Source organism: Engystomops pustulosus, chromosome 1 (genome assembly GCF_040894005.1).
Source record: "Engystomops pustulosus chromosome 1, aEngPut4.maternal, whole genome shotgun sequence".
Lineage (NCBI taxonomy): Eukaryota > Metazoa > Chordata > Amphibia > Anura > Leptodactylidae > Engystomops > Engystomops pustulosus.
Window position 1 is genome coordinate 72,917,708 of NC_092411.1, and position 21,296 is coordinate 72,939,003.

General features: G+C 40.8%; 1 protein-coding gene across 2 annotated transcripts in view; it reads left to right on the plus strand.

Moving 5' to 3' along the window:
- Positions 1–21,296, plus strand: part of TMEM132C (transmembrane protein 132C) — a 382,503-nt gene that overhangs the window by 323,397 nt on the left and 37,810 nt on the right. For both annotated transcript variants that reach the window (XM_072144366.1, XM_072144367.1), the window contains one exon: positions 11,754–11,897. In XM_072144366.1, the coding sequence (XP_072000467.1) occupies positions 11,754–11,897 (144 nt within the window). The remainder of the gene's footprint in view (positions 1–11,753; positions 11,898–21,296) is intronic.

Below are 21,296 nucleotides of genomic sequence, written 5' to 3' on the forward strand. Positions count from 1 at the left end.
GTAGCCTGTTAATGATGCCCACACTATTCACTCAGATGTGCTATCCATCCAGCTCCGATAAAAAACATTACATGCACCATTTGATCATTGCCATAACTCTGCTGATACCTGAGATACTGGTTTTAAAAGGCACCTTTTCCCACAGCAAGATACCTGAGCTTTAGGGTATCTAGCATTTTAGTCCTGTGCAACAGTGTTTGTGATCTGCTACTGTCTAATTGCTGAAATACTGATCCTTGCTTTCTTGTAATCTGATTTGAGTTTGCAATTCTGTATTCTGTATTAGTTGACAACTTTGGGGTGACCTGCCCCTTACCTTCTACCTTGGACTTGGCCAATCCCTTATGTCTGTGATTATTCCTTGCCTTACCTCAGGTGCTTCAAACCGTCATCTTCAAACCTCCCTGCATTGAGATCCAAATGAAGCAAAGTCCGGATTCTATTAAAAGGGTTTGCCCATGAAAGAAAATTCTTAAATATCAATCCCCTAGTGATGTTTACACAATATAGATAATTTGTCCAATTTTACTCAACTTTATTGCTGCTTTAGCTTAGTGGTTATCACTCAGTGTGGGCCAGACTCTCTAAGCAAATATTTTATTATTCTATTGTGCTATGAGATGCTGTGTGCTGAGAATGTGGTTAGATTATCAGAGTACAAGTTTATACATAGAATGAGAGAGATGAGACAGATCTGAGATGAGAGATGGTGAGATCCATTAGATGCTTATTACACATGACATTCTCTGCTATAACAGTCATGCCATACACTATCAGCTCTGCTATATGCTACACACCCTCTCCCCTGGATAAAGATAAGTCTGTAGCTTGTAGATGTACTTTCGTCAACATGTGTTGCTTTCTGGCAGGAAATCTCTGTGTGAGCTTGTCTTGGAATGCAAGAGTGGGGGCTGGAGGCAGAGAGAAGCTCAGTGCATCATCAGACAGGAGAACAAATTGTTTACCAGACCCTAACGTCAGAAGATTTATGGTCGGGTCAAGGGGCAACTGAAATTGTGTGTACAATGACTGATAGACAGGTTAGAGTTAGATCCATGAAATACTGTAATTTTGTTAATAACATTATATTAGAGAATGTGTTATTTTGTTATCCTGAGTATATTTAAGAATTGTGTCTTTGTGGGAATACCCCTTTAAGGGGTTAAAGCTAGCCCCAAGTAAAATCATGGTGGTAGCACCACATGCCATATGGAATACACCATAAATTAAAGTCTGATTTTATATTTTATCTTTATTATATCTTTATTTTTGTGCTTTTGTTTCATTATAATTATCAACATGTTTATAACTTACCAGCTGAAGTCCATCTAGCCTTTTCATGATATTCATTAATTGATATTGTATATTTATCCATGTAATACCCATAGTGATACTTGTGCACTGGTTTTACTACACTCCCATTGGTCCAGAGAGGTATTTGAGTCTACATGATGCACCTAATAGTTGAATGATATATTTAATAGCAAAATCACCCACTGTTGAAAGCTAGCTTGTACCTACCCTGTGACTATGCAGACTATTTACATGAGATGCGGCTGATACATTTTGAGTTGAATGGCTGAACAATTCACACATTAGACTGGCAGATGATGGTCAAGGTAAAAAAATGTGTGGTAAAGAAAAAAAGATTACATAGTAGAAAATGTTACATGTTTTCTAGTTATATCCATTCATTCACATCCAATTTTTAACAAATTGCCCAAAATAATGAATTTTATGTAACATCTTTGCAGGGCTTTTGTAGGGAGGGAAAGTGGCCTCAATATAAGGGACAGCCCAAGAATGAAACAGCACAGACAGTCCTGGAGTTTACCTGCAGTTTGGAGAACCTGTAAATTTGTGGGTAGTGTGATAACCCTTTCCTGTTATTATCTTTGGAAGTTTCTCCATATTGTACCCAACATAGTATTTGGCTGGTAAATAACCATTTACATGCAAATGAGAATAAAGGCAAACTTGATAGATGTATTATAATGTAATCCTACCAAGAGATTTGTCTCTCCATAACCAAATGACACCATAGGCCATAAGCGGTGGCGAGTTCTTTTTAGTAGCTGTCATTTTACTTCCTCATTCAGCCAAAGTTAATGTTAAATTAGTACCTAAATTAGTCCCACTTGAATGCTTTGCAGCTTACGAGTGAATGGCAATTGTCTACAAACCAGTGCTAAGAATTAATTGGCTAATTCCTTGGAGTAACATAAGCTCCAGTGTTAGGAGCTTGCATGGTTTGTTGATAATAATGTAACTCGTACATGGTTTTAGTTTTATTATCTAGTTGAAAAGTGGGACAAATCTCCTTTGTAGAGTCTAAACATGGAGTGTAGGTGGTATGCATAAATTACATCTTCATACTCATTAGCAACTTGTTGTGTTAACCCTTTTTCCATTACGATTGTTCTCAACCCCGACTGTGCTTAATTAAACAGTACATTAAGGGATAAGGAAAGCCAGAGTGAAAGCATTTAGTTTTACATTGAATGATGCATTAGAAATGAAACAATACCGTAATTGTAAAAGGAAAATTTGCTTATTAATTAATTAATGACTTGCTGAAACAAAGGATATAATCAGATAAGTGTTATCTTGTAGCGGTTATGTGTTCAAGAGGTAGAGAAATACTCTTTATGATAATTAATTATTAACGATATAGAGGAGCAAAATTGTAAAGCAGCAATTATCACAAAGCAACAAATACCGTATATGCCGGCGTATAAGACGACTGGGCGTATAAGACGACCCCCAACTTCTGCCCTAAAAATATAGAATTTGGTATATACTCACTGTATAAGACTACCCCTCTCCCAAATGAAAAAAAGTCTGCTTAAAACTTTGCAAAACAAACAAGAGAGCAAGTGCCTGGTGATCATAACTGTAAGCTGCGATATTAATGAAGATCCGACATGCTTCTGTAAGTGCCGCCTGTGACCCCCAGCTCTGTGATGCTGATCGCTGTGACAGGGCGGCTGCATTAGCATACAGCGCGCCGCCCCGTCAGCGCGTACTAAGCCTCTTCTAATGACTGTGAGAGGCGGACTGCCGCGCATGCGCGGCGGTCCCAGGAAGCGGCTCTCTGCGCGCTGACGGAGAAAAAAAAACACCTCACACAGTGCGGCCCCCGTATATCCGGCGTATAAGACGACCCCCCACTGTAGCCATTATTTTAAGGGGTTAAAAAGTAGTCTTATACGCCAGTATATACAGTATATTCCCTTTTATTAGTTTAGTATGGTGGCCTGTAGTTACTGGGAAGAGGGGGTGAGGAATAGCATAGTATGGATGTCTCCGATGATAACAGACCAATATTTTTGACAATGCCTAAAGCTAACCGGCTTACCGTAATTAAAATGGAAATCCTTTTTCTCAAATACAAAATATTGGAGACATTTTGTACTATTCATTTTGCTCATACATTTCAATATTTTAAAGACCTTTTTTTTTGCATTAGCACAAGTGTAATTATTTAAAAAAAAAAATGACTAGACATAGTCCCAAAGACATACAAAATTCTAACACATTGTCAGTATATTTAGGTGTATGATTCTGTGTGTTATCAATATTGTATAAGTTTTAGATTCTAGATCAAGCATCACCTATTAAAGAAACAAATGCAATTATAACTCATCTAACAACAAGAAGAAGTGTTGGCATTATCACGTTATTTATATATATATATTATATTTCCTAGTATATATGAAGTTTTCTCTTCTACAGGTTCTATAAGAAAATAAATAACATACATTCTGTATCTCATATACATATAAACAGATCTGCCAACAGAATATTTTCCCCCTGTCCCCATGACAGCACCCAACCAGAGAGAGGGATCCGCCTCCAGGGACAGGAAATCCAGACTTTAAAATGTGCGGTACGCCCCATCTCCTTCAGTGGTTTCCTGTCCCTGACGGGGGATCCAGTGAGTCTCGGTGAGGCTCAGGAGTCGCGGAAAAAGGGGGGAATGGGAGTCCCAGGTACCCCCAGGTGGCTGCACAAAATCCCCCGCCGAGGCTTACCGGAGGGGGGTCGCTCGGCGGGGCGCGTATGTGAATGCTGCGAGGTGCAGCGCAGTCTGTGGGTGCAGACGGACTCCAGCACGCCTCCGATCCCGGCGTTGGAGGCATGCGCAGGATTGAAGGCGGCTGAGCGCAGGTTTTCTTCCTCCCAGCAGTGGTCTTCTTGAAAATGGCGCCGACTCCACTTCCGGCGGGGACCGGAAGTTGCGCGCCGTTCAGCGTCCCGCATGGGTGTGACGTCAGAAGCGGGAGATTTAAAAAAGAGATCCCACACAGGAGTCCTGTGTGTTGTTTCTAGCACCCACAGCCAGCCACAGGAGTTGCTCCAGTTGTGGAAGAAACGGAGCTGTACCCTCTCCACTGAATAAGATGAGTTCTAATGAAGGTAGTAGAGAATCGGTGGACACCGCTACGGTAAAGTTTGAGTAGGGGGATAGTCCGCTGATTGGTGAGTGTGGCCTTACCATGCCTTTAAACTGGTTCTGATGATGTCTTATGTGATTCTTGTTTTAGAGGGAAGAATCTCGTAAGGGGAAAGCCACTGTAAAGTCTAGGAATCATGCATGTAGAATCTGTGGAGATAATCTGCCTGACTCATATTTAAAACCTAATTGTGACCAATGTGTTCAGCGCCTGTTAGCACAGGATCAGTCAGCCTTGTTTGAATCCATGCGTATGCTAATCCAGCAGGAGGTGCGTAGTTCTGTGCAGGAAATAAGGAGATCCCTCAGGTCAGAGAATTCCCCAGGCACTTCCAGGCAACTTGAAGATTCTGGCCCTAGTTCGGAAGAGTCATCTGAGTCAGAAGATGAGGATAGGTCAGGCAGACCCCTGTTTCCTGTTGAAGATATTGATCATCTTGTTAAATTAGTAAGATCGACCATGGAATTGGAGGAAGAAAAGGAGGAGAGCTCTGTAACGGACGTTATGTTCCAGGGTCTAGGAGAAAAGAAGAGAAAGGTTTTTCCCATCCATGAGAATATTTCCTCCCTTATCCAGGCAGAATGGCGCAAGGCGGACAAAAAGGTTTTTGTCCCTAGGGCAATGAAGAGGAAGTATCCTTTTCCGGAGAAAGAGACAGAGATTTGGGACAAGGCACCGAAGGTAGATGTTGCCGTTTCTAAAGTTTCTAGGAAAAGTGCGCTTCCAGTGGAGGATTCAGGTGTGCTTAAAGATCCCATGGATAAAAAGGCAGATAGCTTTCTAAGGCGCTCCTGGGAAGCAGCAGCGGGCGCATTCAAACCCAACTTCGCTGCTACATGTGTTTCTAGGTCCTTATTTGTTTGGCTTTCCCAGCTGGAGGAAAAAATTAAGACCGGTGCTTCCAGGTCACATCTTATTTCAGAGGTTACCACTGCGCAAAAGGCCTCTGCCTTCTTAGCTGATGCCTCGGTGGACGCCTTACGGTTATCAGCAAGATCGGTGGCCTTATCCAATTCAGCCAGAAGGGCCTTATGGCTGAAAAACTGGACAGGTGACCTTCCATCTAAGAGCCATCTGTGTAGTATTCCTTGTGAGGGGGAATTCTTGTTTGGATCTGCTCTGGACAACATCTTGGAGAAGGCAGCAGACAGGAAAAGAGGTTTTCCTAGTACAAGGCCTCAGGAAAGAAAATTTTTTCGCCCCTCAAGGCGATTTAGATCTCCCCAGAGATCTGGAGACAAGAAGGAGGGGTGGCGATCCTCTAGGAGGTCTAAGGGTTTCATGTTTTCCCGACCTCAGGATTCCAGTAAACGCCCCGGTCAGCAATGACGCCAGGGGTCCTGTGGGGGGAAGGCTCTCCCTGTTCAAGGAGGAGTGGAGGAAAATTACAGGGAGCAAGTGGATCTTGGGGATCATACAGGATGTCCTAAAGTTACCTTTTCTATCCCCTCCCCCACAGCGTTTCAGGATAACATCAGTGGCCGGAAGAGCAGCAAAACAGGCTCTGGAAGCCGAGGTGAGATCCTTATTGAGGAAAGAGGTGCTCTGGCAAGTGCCACTTCAAGATCGGGGGACAGGATTCTATTCAACCCTGTTCCTTATAAAGAAGCCGGATGGCGCCTTCCGGACCATCATAAATCTAAGACCACTAAATTGCTACCTGTAGGTGGAAAAATTCAAGATGGAATCAATAAAATCAACCATAAACCTGCTCTTTCAGGATTGTTATATGGCTTCCATAGACTTAGCGGATGCGTATTACCATGTCCCTATTCATCCAGACAGTCAGAAGTTCCTGAGAGTGGCGGTGATAATGGATGGCAAGATAGAGCACCTTCAGTTTAGGGCTCTACCCTTTGGAGTGGCTATAGCACCGAGAGTCTTCACAAAACTAATATCAGAAGTGGGAGCCTATGTACGGAGACATCAGGGCACTTTTGTGCCATATCTAGACGACTTCCTGCTGATTGCAGGTTCGGCAGAAAAATTAGAGATCCTGATAAAGGTGGTAATGAAGATTCTACATCGCCTGGGTTGGATGGTGAATCTGAAAAAATCCTCCCTTACTCCGGCCAAGTCAAAAATATTTCTGGGCATCAGACTGGATTCCATTCAGCAGAGATCTTTCCTTCCACAGGACAAGGTGGTGAAGATAGTAACCTCGGTGGAGAAGTTGTACAGACTGCCATCCCCTACCATAAGGGAGATTATGAGGACTCTGGGTCTCTTCACAGCAGCAATTCCAGCGGTACCTTGGGCGATGTATCACGCAAGACCCTTACAGCTCTTCATGTTGGAGAACTGGAGGGGGGACCAGTCCTCCTTGGACCACAAGATTACACTTCCCCAACAGATCCTGGATTCCCTGGGATGGTGGCTAAGAGAAGAGAACCTCCAGACAGGCAGACCTTGGAGAGAGGAGAATCCCCTATCTATGATCACGGATGCGAGCTCCACGGGCTGGGGAGCCCAGGTCATGGACCTCCTATTCCAGGGGTCATGGAACGAGGAATCCAGGAAGAGGTCCTCAAATTACAGAGAACTAGAGGCCATCCTGCAGGCAATCAGACGAGCTTTGCCGATGATTCGGGGGACAGACCTGAAGATTGCCTCGGATAATGTCACAGCGGTGGCATTTGTGAATCGCCAGGGAGGTACCAGAAGCGGGTCCTTAATGAGCCTCTCAAGTCAGATCCTAGAGCTAGCAGAAGCCAATCTAAAATCAATATCGGCAGTACACATAAGGGGCAAGGACAATTTGGAGGCAGACTTCCTAAGTCGTCATCTCTTACGACAGGGGGAATGGTCCCTGAATCGGAAGGTGTTCTCCAAGATAACAAAACTCTGAGGTCAACCAGAGGTAGATTTATTCGCCACAAGAAGGAACAGGCAGGTCAGACTCTTCTGCTCCCTAGACCCGAGAGATCGATCGTTGAGTCTGGATGCTTTCTCAATAAAGTGGAACTTCAGCCTCTCCTATGCATTTCCACCTCTGTCTGTCCTCCCGAGGGTTCTGAAGAAGATAAGGCAAGACCAGGCCAGAGTCATTCTTATAGCCCCCTTCTGGCCCAGGAGGGCATGGTTCTCAATACTGAGAGAACTATCGATATCAGACCCTTGGATCCTCCCAGAGAGTCACGATCTCCTCTCCCAGGGCCCAGTATTCCACCCGCAGATTGCGAACCTCCATCTGACGGCCTGGAAATTGAGAGGCGTATCTTGAGGGAAAAAGGCCTCTCGGACAAGGTAATTACAACCCTGCAAAAGAGTAGGAAGTTAGTTACCTCTAAAATATATTTCAGGGTCTGGAGAGTATTCTCAGATTTTTGTACTCCAGACAAAATAGACTTAGCTCATCCAAATATAGCTAAAATATTAGATTTTCTGCAAGCAGGATTAGATAAGGGCCTAAAACCGGCCACCCTTAAAGTACAGATTTCTGCCCTTAGCTCCCTGTTTGAGTCCCCCTTAGCCTCTCATCCCTGGATATCTCGGTTCATAAAAGCGGCATCTTGTATGACCCCATTTAGTAGATGTACGGTGCCCCCTTGGGACCTCACTCTGGTATTAAATTATCTGATAAAAGACCCCTTTGAGCCCCTGGAGACTTGTTCACTAAAGTGGTTGACTATTAAAGTAGTATTTTTGGTAGCAATCACTTCAGCCCGTAGGGTTGGAGAAATATCGTCTCTATCCTGTAGAGCGCCTTTCCTTAAGGTTCTAGATGACAGGGTAGTTCTGACGACAGACCCGGCCTTTTTACCAAAGGTAGTCTCTAGATTCCATAGATCCCAGGAGATCAGGCTCCCATCCTTCTGTAGTAACCCTTCTACGGATAGGGAGAGAGAATTTAACAAATTAGATGTTAAAAGGGCCATTGAAGTTTATTTAGATAGGACTAGAGATTGGAGAAAATCTGATAGTATTTTTGTTCTTTTTGGAGGCAAGAATAGGGGGCAAAAGGCCTCAGCTGTAGTTTTAGCCAGGTGGATCAGGCAAGCTATTAGCTCTGCTTATGTAGCAGCAGGCCAGCCAATACCAGAGGGTCTTAAAGCCCATTCTACCAGAGCAGTCTCTTCCTCATGGGCAGAATTCAGAGAGGTATCGGTTAATCAGATTTGTCAGGCTGCCACCTGGTCTTCTCCTCACACTTTCTACAGGCTGAACGTAGTAGGTGCACAGGATCTTTCCTTTGGGCGAAGAGTTCTTTCTTCGGTAATCCCTCCCTAAATTTTTCATCTATGTTATTCTCTCTGGTTGGGTGCTGTTGTGGTGAGAGGGGGAAACTGGTAATTACTCACCGGTAATTGTGTTTCCTTGAACCACGACAGCACCCTGGTTATTCCCTCCCTTGTAAATTCTTTTCAGTTTCACACTTGGGTGTTAAACCTTATGTGTGTGTCACAGAGGTGTGAGATTCTCTCATTGAAAGTGATACTGAATGATACGGTGGTCAGAAGTAATCAAGAACATTAAGTCCCATACAGTCTCTGTAATCCACTGAAGGAGATGGGGCGTACCGCACATTTTAAAGTCTGGATTTCCTGTCCCTGGAGGCGGATCCCTCTCTCTGGTTGGGTGCTGTCGTGGTTCAAGGAAACACAATTACCGTTGAGTAATTATCGGTTTGCTTAATTTTAAGGTAGCAGATTGTGGCTTCAGATCCATAGAGGTGTACTGAGCCTTATGTTAGCTGAAGCTTTTGGTTTAACCCTTTAACGACCTGGCCCCTTTTTTTCATTTCCATATTTAACTCCCCACCATCAAAAATCTATAACTTTTTTATGACACGTAAAGAGCTCTGTAACGGCTTGTTTTCTGTGTAACAAATTGCACTTCATAGTGATGGAATTTAATATTCCATGTCATGTACTGGGAAGCAGGAAAAAAATCCAAATGCAGTGAAATTGGTGAAAAAACGCATTTTCACCTTTTTGTTGTGGGCTTGGATTCTACAGCTTTCACTGTGCACCCCAAATAGCACGTCTACTTTATTCTTTGGGTCGGTGCGATCACGGGGATAACAAATTTGTATAGGTTTTATAATGTTTTAAGCCCATGAGCCCTCTCCATGCACCTGCAGGCAACCAGTGATGTGCTATTACTTCAAGGGTCGTTAAAAGGGTTAAGATAACCTTGAAAGGCTATTTCCCACAAGACATTGTCTGGGTAGTTACATTTACACACATCTGCTCTATAAGACTACAATAAAACACAATGGGGAAAATTTATCATGCTGTCTGCCCCACGATTCTGGAAAGGCCTTGCGCCACATTTGTTAAAGGTTTAAGTACATTTTCAGGCACTTTTCCAACTTGTATAAATTAATATGTGCATCAAAAAACTATTATTATCTACTAGACAAACTGATAGATAGGGCATAGTATGACTCTTTACACTGCAGAAGATTAGCATCAGACACAGTGATAAATCTGGAGCAGCAGAAACCTGCCTGGTACTACTCTACACTGGTCTATAGTGTGACACATTGATAAATCTCATACACAATTGTTAAATAGTGTTGCCTTGAAAGCCATTTATATCATAATAAATAAAGTTGAACATGTTCAGGTAAAGAAAGACACTTTAAGAACCATCATATAGGATACACCAAGAAGTAGGAAGAAAAAACAAGAAGCATTAATCTAGATTAATCTATATAGAGATTCATAGGTTTTTTATTTGTGGGTTCTCTAATTTCCTGGCACCAAACTCAGGGGGGGATTTAACAATGTGTCTCAGGTTCCGCCAGTTCCTAGCTTGAAAACATTAATCTTTTGCTGCACCAGATTATAATAATAATAATAATAATTCTTTATTTATATAGCGCACACAGATTACGCAGCGCTGCACAGGCATGTCAAATTGGTTATCATGGTCTTAATTCTGGTGCAGGATAAGACTGTTGGTTCCTACTTCAGACCTACTTTTAGTTAAGCCACATCCCTTTTTTGAGAGGCCATGTCCATTTCCCCGAAGGCCACACCCCTTATTCAGATGAGTCAGAAAGGTGCCAAAAAATGGCCTAAAAGCCTTGATAAATGTGGTGCAAGGCATTTTAGACAGTGTTTTAGGTGCAAAAGCACCAGAAGTGTGGCGCAAGGCAAATCTCTCTTCAGCTGTTGCAGTGTGTTTTTAAACACATGCGTTAAACGCGATGTGTGACCGCACCCTTAGCAAATAGAATTTTGAATGATTGGCTCATCTATACTGATAAATATTTAGACTTATATAATAACACGTCTCCAGTATAGTGTCAGTGCTCCTTTATTCCACAAGCTTTTTTCTGCCGGCAGCTATAAGTGTATACTTTAGTCTATAACATGTCCCCTTAGTTGATGAAGCATATTATGATGACAGATGACCTTGAAAGTCATTATATGTATATCTCACTTTAAAAAAATGTCCTTGATAAGAAATGTACATTTTATTATAAATTATTTGCTTTTTAGCAAAATGAAACATCCATTCGTGGACCATGTATCCCCATGTGAACTTTTAAATGGAGGCTTCAAAATATAATGAAAGCCACCTGCAAGTGTATTAACATGTTTTAACTTTGTTGTAGGAAAATATTTGACTTAAACTAGCTTGTATGTGTTTGTCAGTATGTACTGAATGGATTCTGTATGTGAGGGTAACAATGCATCTCACTTCAAGAATGGCTTATAATGAGATATTTACATCAAAACATGTACTTCACAGAAATATTTTTAATAAATAAATAACTAAATATGCATAATGGACTTGTGTTTCCCCATCTGAACCAGGCTTATGGATTAAGAAGTGCCTTGGGTAGGAAAAAATCCAATACAGTTTGGCTTTTATGAAAATATTGGGCTAGAGCTGACCTTAGAAATATCTTTTCTGTTCCATTTGCTATTATATTTTTAGCTAAAAACATGCCTGGCATTTGGAGAATGGAATTAATTATAGTAGGCATTTTTACAAACTGTTAAGAAGGGCTCCTGTACATTCACACATGATGGAAGAGAAACCACAATGGTGCTGCTAAATTCATGTGTAAGAACACATAATGGCGCAAGAGTTATGCCTTATAATGTAGAAATCGCAAATTAGATTTGAGAAAATAAAGTGAGAAAAGGATAAAAGCTTAAAAAATTCCCCATGGGTAGAATATTTTAATTTGTGTTTGGGATTCAGTACTTGTAAACATTAATGTAGGTGTTAACATCTATTGTTATACCGTATGTTGTTTTTCGACTGTTCTCCCTTCTCCATTCTATGAATAAAAAGTTTGAGCTTGATTTTTATATTGGTTCTTCTTCTTTGTAGGACACAGAAATTTTGAATACTGCAATCCTTACAGGAAAGACAGTAGCAGTACCAGTAAAGGTTGTTTCAGTCGAAGAAAATGGGTCAGTGATGGATATTTCGGAACTGGTGGAATGCAAATCTTCAGATGAGGATGTGGTAAAAGTAAGTGGTATTGTAGCTTTAATCATGGAAAGTAAAACATATGATAACGCCTTTACAATGGATCTTGAGGTGTCTATAGATTTTGGCAGACAAAAACAGTGGATGGAAAACATCCCTTCATGTCTACAATATTTTCCACTTGTCTGGACATAAAAATTTTTTTACATGGCCAAGGGGGCTGTAAAAATAATAAACTGTTTCTACCCTCTCCATGCTCCTGTTCTTACATGATACTCTCCTTGTATATAGAGGACATTGGTGCTATCCGGATCACAGCTATGGCAGCCACTCCTGCTGCATCAGGTGCTGCTGTGGTTGTGGCATTACCATAAGCCTCTGTATACAAGCAGTGACAAGAGACTCAGCCCCTGAATGGGATACACGTTTAAGTAGATTATTATCATAGCCCCCTCCCAACCAAGTACATTTTTTCATCCCCAGACGACCATTTCAATAGAAACATGAATCATTCTAACTCAATGGGACAGAATTGTCAGTCTGTCAATGAAATCTGTAGAAATATGAGCTAAATAAAATCTTTTGGCCAAAAAAACATAAATGCATAAAAGGGGTGTGGTTAACTGAGGAAGGGACATGGACTAAGGAGCATCTAAATTTGACACCATTTTCTAACTTGGACTATGCCAACAAATAGGAGATATAAAATTAGAACGGATGGTAAAAGTCACAGAGGATCATGTTGTAGCCTCTTCGTAATAGGGTAAGTCTCTAATTCTATCGTTCACTAGTGGGGGTTCATAGGATTAGCAAACTATTGAATCTCTGACAATAACATTTTTTTTCTTATACATATTATATTGACATGTATGTTTAATAATAAGCATTAAGTTCAATAAAAGTGAAGTTAATATGGCCACATCAGATACAAACCTTTCATATATATTCTCTTACTTCTGTTGTGAAGTTGTAGAGATACATAAATGACATCTGTCTCTGTATGAGTGTCTTTAAATCCCTGACATTTGTACTAATAATTCTGGTCTAGTCCCATGAGTCCTATGAATTTCCCCAATAAAAATGAATGATGCTCTTGGGTCTTGATCCATGCTGGTGGTGTTTCCACTGTTTGGATGATGTTCAGTCTCTCAAAGTTTCTGGGAAAAAGTTTACCCGTCATTAACATTTATTAATATTTTCAAGTCAATATTAACAACCTCTTTTACAGAATTTTTTCAAAGCAGTAGTATCAAAATATTACCAAATGTATTATAAAAATAAAATGTGAATACCCTACTGTCCTACGCTCAATAATAGCCATCAGAAAGTCAATAAAGCAACTGCTAAAAAAGAATAGATCTTTAAACCTGCAAAGATCTGATGTAAAATATTTATTGGGCATTTATCTAGCTTTTCATAATGTACTGAATAATTTTTATTAGCCGACACTTTATCTGTTGCGTAGGGTTATATCTGGTCCATCACAGCTAAGACAAATATGACAGATATCATAGCATTCCTATGAATATGGTTGGCACATTGTTTTATTCAAAAGAATTATCTCAAAGGGAACCTGTCAAGGTGGTTTAGGATGCTAAACTACCCACAGTTCCTTATGGACTGGTGGTTTAGTGCCCCAAATCGCCCAAAGTTTTCTATGTGGTCTCATAAAAAACAATTTATACACATGTTGCCTGCGCCATGCAGCAAATGAAGTCGGCATAGTGCAACCCGGCATGCACAATGAAGTCGGGGTATTATACCAAGTGGCGCCAGTGGTGGGATATGCATACGTGAGTCCGATGTTTCTCATCTGGGTGAGTATAAATGTTTGCTTTTTTAAATTGAAGCCAAGGACAGCTGTCATACAGGTTGTTTTGGGATCCTAAACCACAGTGTCCCAAATCGACAAGTTCTGTTTAAGTTAACTCATAATTGAATGCACTCGGGTGCCACTGATGTGGTCTATGCAGCTTCTCCCCTCCTGGTCCTGTAGCACTGGGATATTTTACTTCATGGGACCTTCACTCCCAAGCACTGGTCTCAGTAGTCATGTGCCAGATATAATCAAATGATTGATGAGCCTAATTATTGACTACATGACTCATGTGTACACATACCATGCTTATGATGTTGTCACTTGTATTGGGACAGCAGTGCTGAAGTGACAGGACATTTCAATGATACATGAGTAACTGGTGCATTTTTGTATTATACAGTTGCCTACTTATTGAACAACACCTTTAATTCTTAACCCATAAAACTCCAATATAAGCAAGTATCCTTCTTTAATTCATCCTTAAGGAGGCTCTGAATCCATCTGTATGAAGACAGGATTGTTCTTATAAATTCTGTTATTAGCATTATACATAGCAGTCACAGTGCACTGATAGGGGTACTACTCATGCATAAATTTATGCTTATCCTATAAATATATTATTTTCAGGGGGGCCTCAGAGGATTAGCTGGTCTTCAATAAGGCATTTATTTCAGGTTGATATAACTCCTATTAATCATGGAGCTTGAGGAGTCTGCATGATAAATATGTGAGTGTGCCCAGTACATCCTTGGCTCAGGGCACAAAGGTTGTTAGTAATAAACTCAATGCATTTGATGCAGCTCCAGTCTTCCAATTGTATGATTAAAATGGGGTTGGAATACAATACCACTTGTAGAAAATCAAATGACCCAGTGAAGGTTAGTCCGAAGGCTACTTGAAAAAACACTCTATAATGAAGTCAGGGCGTAAAGCAGAGCATATTAGCAGAACTGGGGCTTATGGCTTAGGTATCATACACATCATACTAATTGTGACTTCACAGTACTTTATTTATTGGTCCTCAGAAAAGTGTACAAAAAATTGCAAACCTAGAATAAACTATCCACAATTTGCTCTTTAAATACATAACAGTTACTGTAACTCAATGATATATTTGCTTAATTATCTATATTTAGGAAATCTACAGTGTAAACTACACAGAATTTTTTTTCTCCTTTAGAACTAATCTGAGTTCACATCCATGTCAGGGGCTCTGACTTCAGCCAACATCACAGCTGAAGGAAAGATAGCACTACAAGCAGCACTTGTATTATTAAAGGGATGGACACCTTAGCAAAAACAGAAGGACCCCATCATATGTCCATGGGTTTGACCTAGTGGTCATTGATTAACCGTTGCTTAACTCAACAGTTGAGCCTGCTTTTGTCCCTTTGTTCCTGTAAGCCCTACCTATTTTTAGAATATGACATGTGTCACTATAAGTAGTTATTTCGCAGTTCAAAATATTCGGCTTTATGACAGATGACTAACATTTCCCACATCTCTTTTTTTCTAGGATGATATGGTGTTTAAAACTTTAGGTGCGATTTTCCAGATTATTATGAAAATCGCCTTCAGCCTGCACTGCTTTCAAGTGACTTTGAGAGGCCTATGTAATACTCAAGCTTCATAACCTACCCCATTATAGGAATTGCATCCCTCAAACTTTAAAAAACAACTTTTTGTGAAATTTGTTATGCTTTACATTTTTCATAGGGGTTAAAACAAAAAATGCATTAATTTTGGGCCAAAAATTACACATTCACAATAGATTAAATTACAAAATAGTGAAGTGATGACTGTTTATCAGTGGTTTTATTTTGGGGTACATAACTATTTTTTTAGCACTCTTAAGAAAAAATTTTGTTAAGGGTATTGATAAATCTTACGAGCCGGTTCCAGACTTACTGTTATAGTACAGTGGTTTGCAGAACCTTAGTTCCCGCAACGCTGTATTATTAGAGAACCTGTCAGGGCAATTTGGGACACTAGTTCAACTATAGCCCCTTATGGACCTGTCGCAAATTGCCCTGTTAAAGCTTTATCTATGACCACTATTAAAAAAAAAACCTTTACATTTTCCTAGAGATGAGTCCAATAACATAATCTCTGATGTTCCACGCAAATGCGCAGTTTCAGTGAAGCCAGAGTATTACACCTCGGCTTCATTGTGTTTGCACCGCATCTACATAACTTACGCCATCAAGCCATAGTGTACTACAGCGTCTTCAGTGCATCACTGCACAGGCACCAAGAACACTGGACACAGCTAAATATTTCCCAAATCTTCCCTTCTCTTACAACCTATAAAACTCTAATTGGCTCTCTCACTCACTCTCATCACATTGACGAAAAAAAAAATTAAAATTAGTCTGGTCAGTAACATGGAAATGGGGATAAATAATTAATAAAACAATGCTGCATGATTTGGGACACCCGCAAAGTGTAAGTAAAGATTCCATTAATAACTTGTTTAACCTTTTAATTGGTATCAATTGCTGAGCTATATGAAGATTCTAAAGAACAAAGAGGGAAGTGTATAGGATATATATCATAAACACTAAAAAAAACTAGATTTACATATGGAATACTCCTTTTTTGAATATAAACAGCACAGACAACTAAAAATATCTAAAAACACATATTGTAGTGTATGTCTGTATGCATTGTGTCTCATAGCAACATGCATACCGGTACACTCCTATCCCCAAAGGCTTGTGTAGCATGTCCCTGGTATGCTTGTGCAAATCTATGCCTATCTGAATTTATGTATATGAGATGCAAAGGAAATAAATGGGGAAGGAAAAATCTCCAGAATTTTCTGCAGTAAAAGATCACAATGGTGTTCAGAATAAGCTTCAAATAATAGATAATATAAAAAATGGATATCACCAGGTTGGCTGGGCAAGGAGCCGAATTCAACATGCATTCCGCTTCATTAGGGGTTTATGTCCTGCTTGTGTCAAGAATTATTTATATATACAGGCAGTCCCCGGGTTACATAAGAATCAACATTATTACTAAAGCTTCATTACAGACACCTGTGATAACTGTTACAGCTGATCATTGTAGCCTAGGACTAAAGTACAATAAATTACCAACATCCAGAGGTCCGTTTGTAACTAGGGGTCGTATGTAAGTCGAGTGTTCTTAAGTAGGGGACAGCCTGTACATTTATTGTGGTGGCTCACCTGTTGGGTATCAGCCATTGGCCATCTTGTGTGCTACATATGCATGCCTGGGCCGCGGTCACACCGCGCATGATCCCACCTAGCGATCACGAGGTTGCCACAATCCTCCGCCTCTTGCATCGACCACACATCACCAGGCAGACCTACCCCCAACACGCCTAAAGCACAGCACTGAATCAAATGCTTGAGAGTGAGTTCTGAAACATATAATACATAGTAATGATACACGGGGATATAGTATTATAGCTTGTGAAGTAGGTCTCTAGGAAAAAGATAAGCATCATAAGAATATACAGTATAAAATCATGGGAATATAATGGGACCAATTGCGGTTTATATGATGGTAAGATACAATAACATAATGTCATCTGGGAAATGTAGCAAGTGTCTAGCACTTAATGCTGTGACAAAAACTATAAAGATCTTTTACAAAATATGAATATACAGTGCCTTAATAATATTAAACAAATAGATAAATAACATTAGTTGATCCCAAACATATTTACCCATGTGGATCATTGCTGCATAAATAAATTGAACATCCAGAACATCATAATTCATCATATGTCACTTCATGAGATGGACATGAATGTAAATGTCAAGGGATAAAGTGATGATCTGATGATCTGGGTTGGATATATTGTCAAACCTCTTTAGAAGCTACTTATATCAGTGTGTCCTTGATTGCCAAATCCCATGCTGGTGTATTTGAAGACGATATTCCTCCACAAAAAAATTGTTGCTTGCAAGTGCCATTGATGTGCTACTGGATGGTGAGGAGGCATCTGTGATATTTTTGTATTTGTTTGTTTTAAAACTGTTTTTATTAGGTACAAATATATTATTCTCCACACTTACAATTGATACAGTTGTACTAATTTTTCTTTTTAACAGTTAACATTGTTATAATAAAACATATCCAAACATATAAATTTAAGGATTAGAAGAAAAGAGGGGGGGGGGATGGGGGAAGGGAAAGGGGAGGAGGGGTGTATTTGAGCAGGTAAATGAGAAGTGTAACTAAAGGGGTGGGGGAGGGTCAGGGAGAGTTCTGTTGTTCCTTTTCTAAATTTTGTCTTTCAAACCAGGGTGACCATATACGTAGATATTTTGCTCGAGTGTCATTTGCCCAGTGGAAAAGTTTCCTCGAATCTGCAGATTTCGCTTACTTTCATTTTCCATTGTGCAATGGTTGGTGGTGATGTGGATCTCCATTGTGTATGGATTAACAGTTTAGCTGCTGTTATTAAATATATTTTTGTATTTAAGGATGTAATTGCGCCGCAAAGATTGTTCATTTCAAGTGCCATTAATACAATTAAGTGATGAGTATATATTCGTGATATGCCGTGATTAAATATAGAACTGTTAGTCTCAAAGAAAAAAATAACAAAACCATTAATATAAAAATAAAACCATGAATACTGTGCATATGTTATTATGTTCAATTCATATGATATTAGTACTTACTATTTCTGAATTATCTAGAACTAATTGAGCAGGAGTGGAACATAAGGTCTTGTATGGGCCATCTTGCTCATGAACTGAACTGCACTTAATATTTACCAAAAAAAAAAAAAAAAAGAAAGAGAAAAAAAAGAGAAAATATGAATTAAAAAAAATATATTTACAGGAGTTGGAGGATTGCGGTGTCTTCATGTTAAATGAGCAAAGAAAGAAACAAAAACAAAATTACAATCATATATTCAAATTATTAGTGACAGAACAACCTTCAGCGCTCGCCGATGCAGGAAAACATTTTGAACATAATGGGGGTCATTTACTAAGGGCCCGATTCGCGTTTTCCCGTCCTGTTACCTGAATATTTCCGATTTGCGCCGATTTCCCCTGAATTGCCCCGGGATTTTGGCGCAAGCGATCTGATTGTGGCGCATTGGGCGCTGGCATGCACGCGGCGGAAATCGGGGGCGTGGCCGAACGAAAACCCGATGGATTCGGAAAAACCACCGCATTTAAAAAAAAAAGTGTTGCGATACTCGCGCTTACCTTCACCAGGAATAGGCCGGTGAACTTGAGTGCATTTCGGCGGGCCTCGGGGAACTTCAGCGCAGCAGCCCCACCTATTGGACGTTGGAGGAACTACCTAAGTGAATCCCTGCCGGACCAGAATCCTCCGCAGAGAACGTGCCGCTGGATCGCGAATGGACCGGGTAAGTAAATCTGACCCAATATGTTAAGGTATATGTGCCTGCATATAGAAATTTAAATATGCACAGACTGTTGAACCAATATAGGGGAGACATTGTGCTTGCAAATTATAAAACATAATATTTAAGGGAAGCACACAGAAAGTGCTGTTTAAAACAAACAAAAAGAAATATATTAGAGATTATGCAGTATGTGATACCTAAGAAAGGGGAATGTCATGGGTCACAGGCGTACCCACGCTCCTCTCCGTGCCTCCAGACCCCTGCCACTGCTCTCACCTTCCCTCGATCCAGCGGTGGCTGCGGTGGTCCGATAATTGGCACTGGCCGGCTCCCAATTCTGTTAAATTTCCAGCCCCTTCCTCTGTCCCATGCCTGATCTTTGTGCCCCATAGCCTTAGAGAAAGATTTATCCCGATGCCATTGGACTGTTTGCTGAATTCCCATTGTGACCCCAATTCCATTCCTGACTCTGCTCCTCCGCTGCTTGCCTTGACCTTTTGCCTTGCTCCTTACTCCTTTCTTGTGCTGTCTGTCCTGACATCCTGCCTGTCCCCGATCACGATACTGTCTCACGATTCTGTGCTTCGCCTTGGCCGGCACCACGGACAAAATCAAGACTGTGGAGCGGCATAGGGGAATCAAGACGCAGCAAGTCCAGCCTGCTTTATGGCAGGTTCTGGTGAAAACCAGGTGCCACCTAGACTCCACTCCCAGGTGTCAGCTTACGTCATGGTTTGCATTGGTTACAGAGGATCCACTACCACTGATCCTGACAGGGAAAGGATAAATGGGGGAGACAGGGGGGGGGGCATAAGGGATCTGCAAACTACTCTTAGTTTTCCCGGGCCACTTTGGACCCAGTGGTTTTGTCAATACGTTTACATAAAAGAGGAATATGCTGGGGAATGCCTGAGGTCTGCTCATTGGTTTGGTGGGAGTCTGCCATGTTTTCTTCCATCCAATGTAGAAGTGTGATTTCCAAGAGCAGGGGGCATCCTAGTATCAAAGTCCTTGTTGATATTTTGATGCCCTGAGAGATACCTTCCAGAATACCATTCGGTTTAGGAAGAAGGAAATGAGTGGCTCACCACCCATTTGACTGTTAGCTAACCTTGTTTGTTTATTTAATGTATTATTGGTATTAGTTATACTCTTATGTCAAAAGTTAGTTCAGTTACAGTAACTTTACATGTCACAATTGTACTTCTGAGGCAGAACCCCAGTACTAATGAAGCCCATTATACCCAAATGGGCTGCCAATATCTATGCACAAGGCTTTTGTGCTTTCACTATGCTTTGCTAAATATATTTTTTGGCTATCATTTAAAAACTCCATGCGCATCACATCTGGACCATCGAGATTCGTTGACTATGCAGCACTATGTTTCTATAAAATCCCACTTATACCTCTATTACTGCTCTATGTGACACAGCCATTTATTTAATGATTCTTAAAAAATCCCAAGGCAGATTCTGTTTAAATCAATCTCAGCTTCATTCTGCATGACAGAGAACAGATGAGAAAGATAAATGTCGCTCGTTCCAAACATCTCAATCTCTCCATAAATGTGCTGCCATAAACCAAATGTAGCGCAGTGTTTTGTAAAATGTATGTCATTTTACAGTATGATTTCTCAACAGTCAACTGTTCAATGATGACTTTAAATGCTTTAATCCTATGGTATGGTATTGCTGGATGTAACAAATTCCCAATTGATTTGCCCATTATACATTGTATATTACATGAGAGAGAGATGTATCTTTATGATCAGAGATGTAAGTCTTTGACTCCAATACAAAATCTTTGGAGGGTGCCTCCCTATGTGGCAGATAGACCTATGGACCATCTATGTACCATCTATAGCAGTGGCGGCAAACCTATGGCACATATGCCAGAGAGGGCACGTGCACCATTTCCGCTGCCTTCTCTGTATTGATCATTGGAGCTGCAGCCAGGCAGGAAATGCTGTCGCTCAGTGATCTATCACACTTTAGGCTGTATCTGACCTATTCTAGTGCTGGCTTAGAGAAAAAGCAGCAGCACTCCCCCCCCCTCCACTCCCTCCCCCCCCCCTCCTCTCCTGCAGACTATGAAGGTGGAGGAGAGTGATGCAGAACGGCCAGAGAACCCTGCAGCAGTGCTGGGTACATATAAGTTATAAGTGCAGTCACTCAGTAGGAGGGAGGAGGTCAGGTTTTTCACATGCAGCAGTTGAGTGTTCAAAGTTGTACATTTTTAAAGAGGACCTGTCAGGCATCT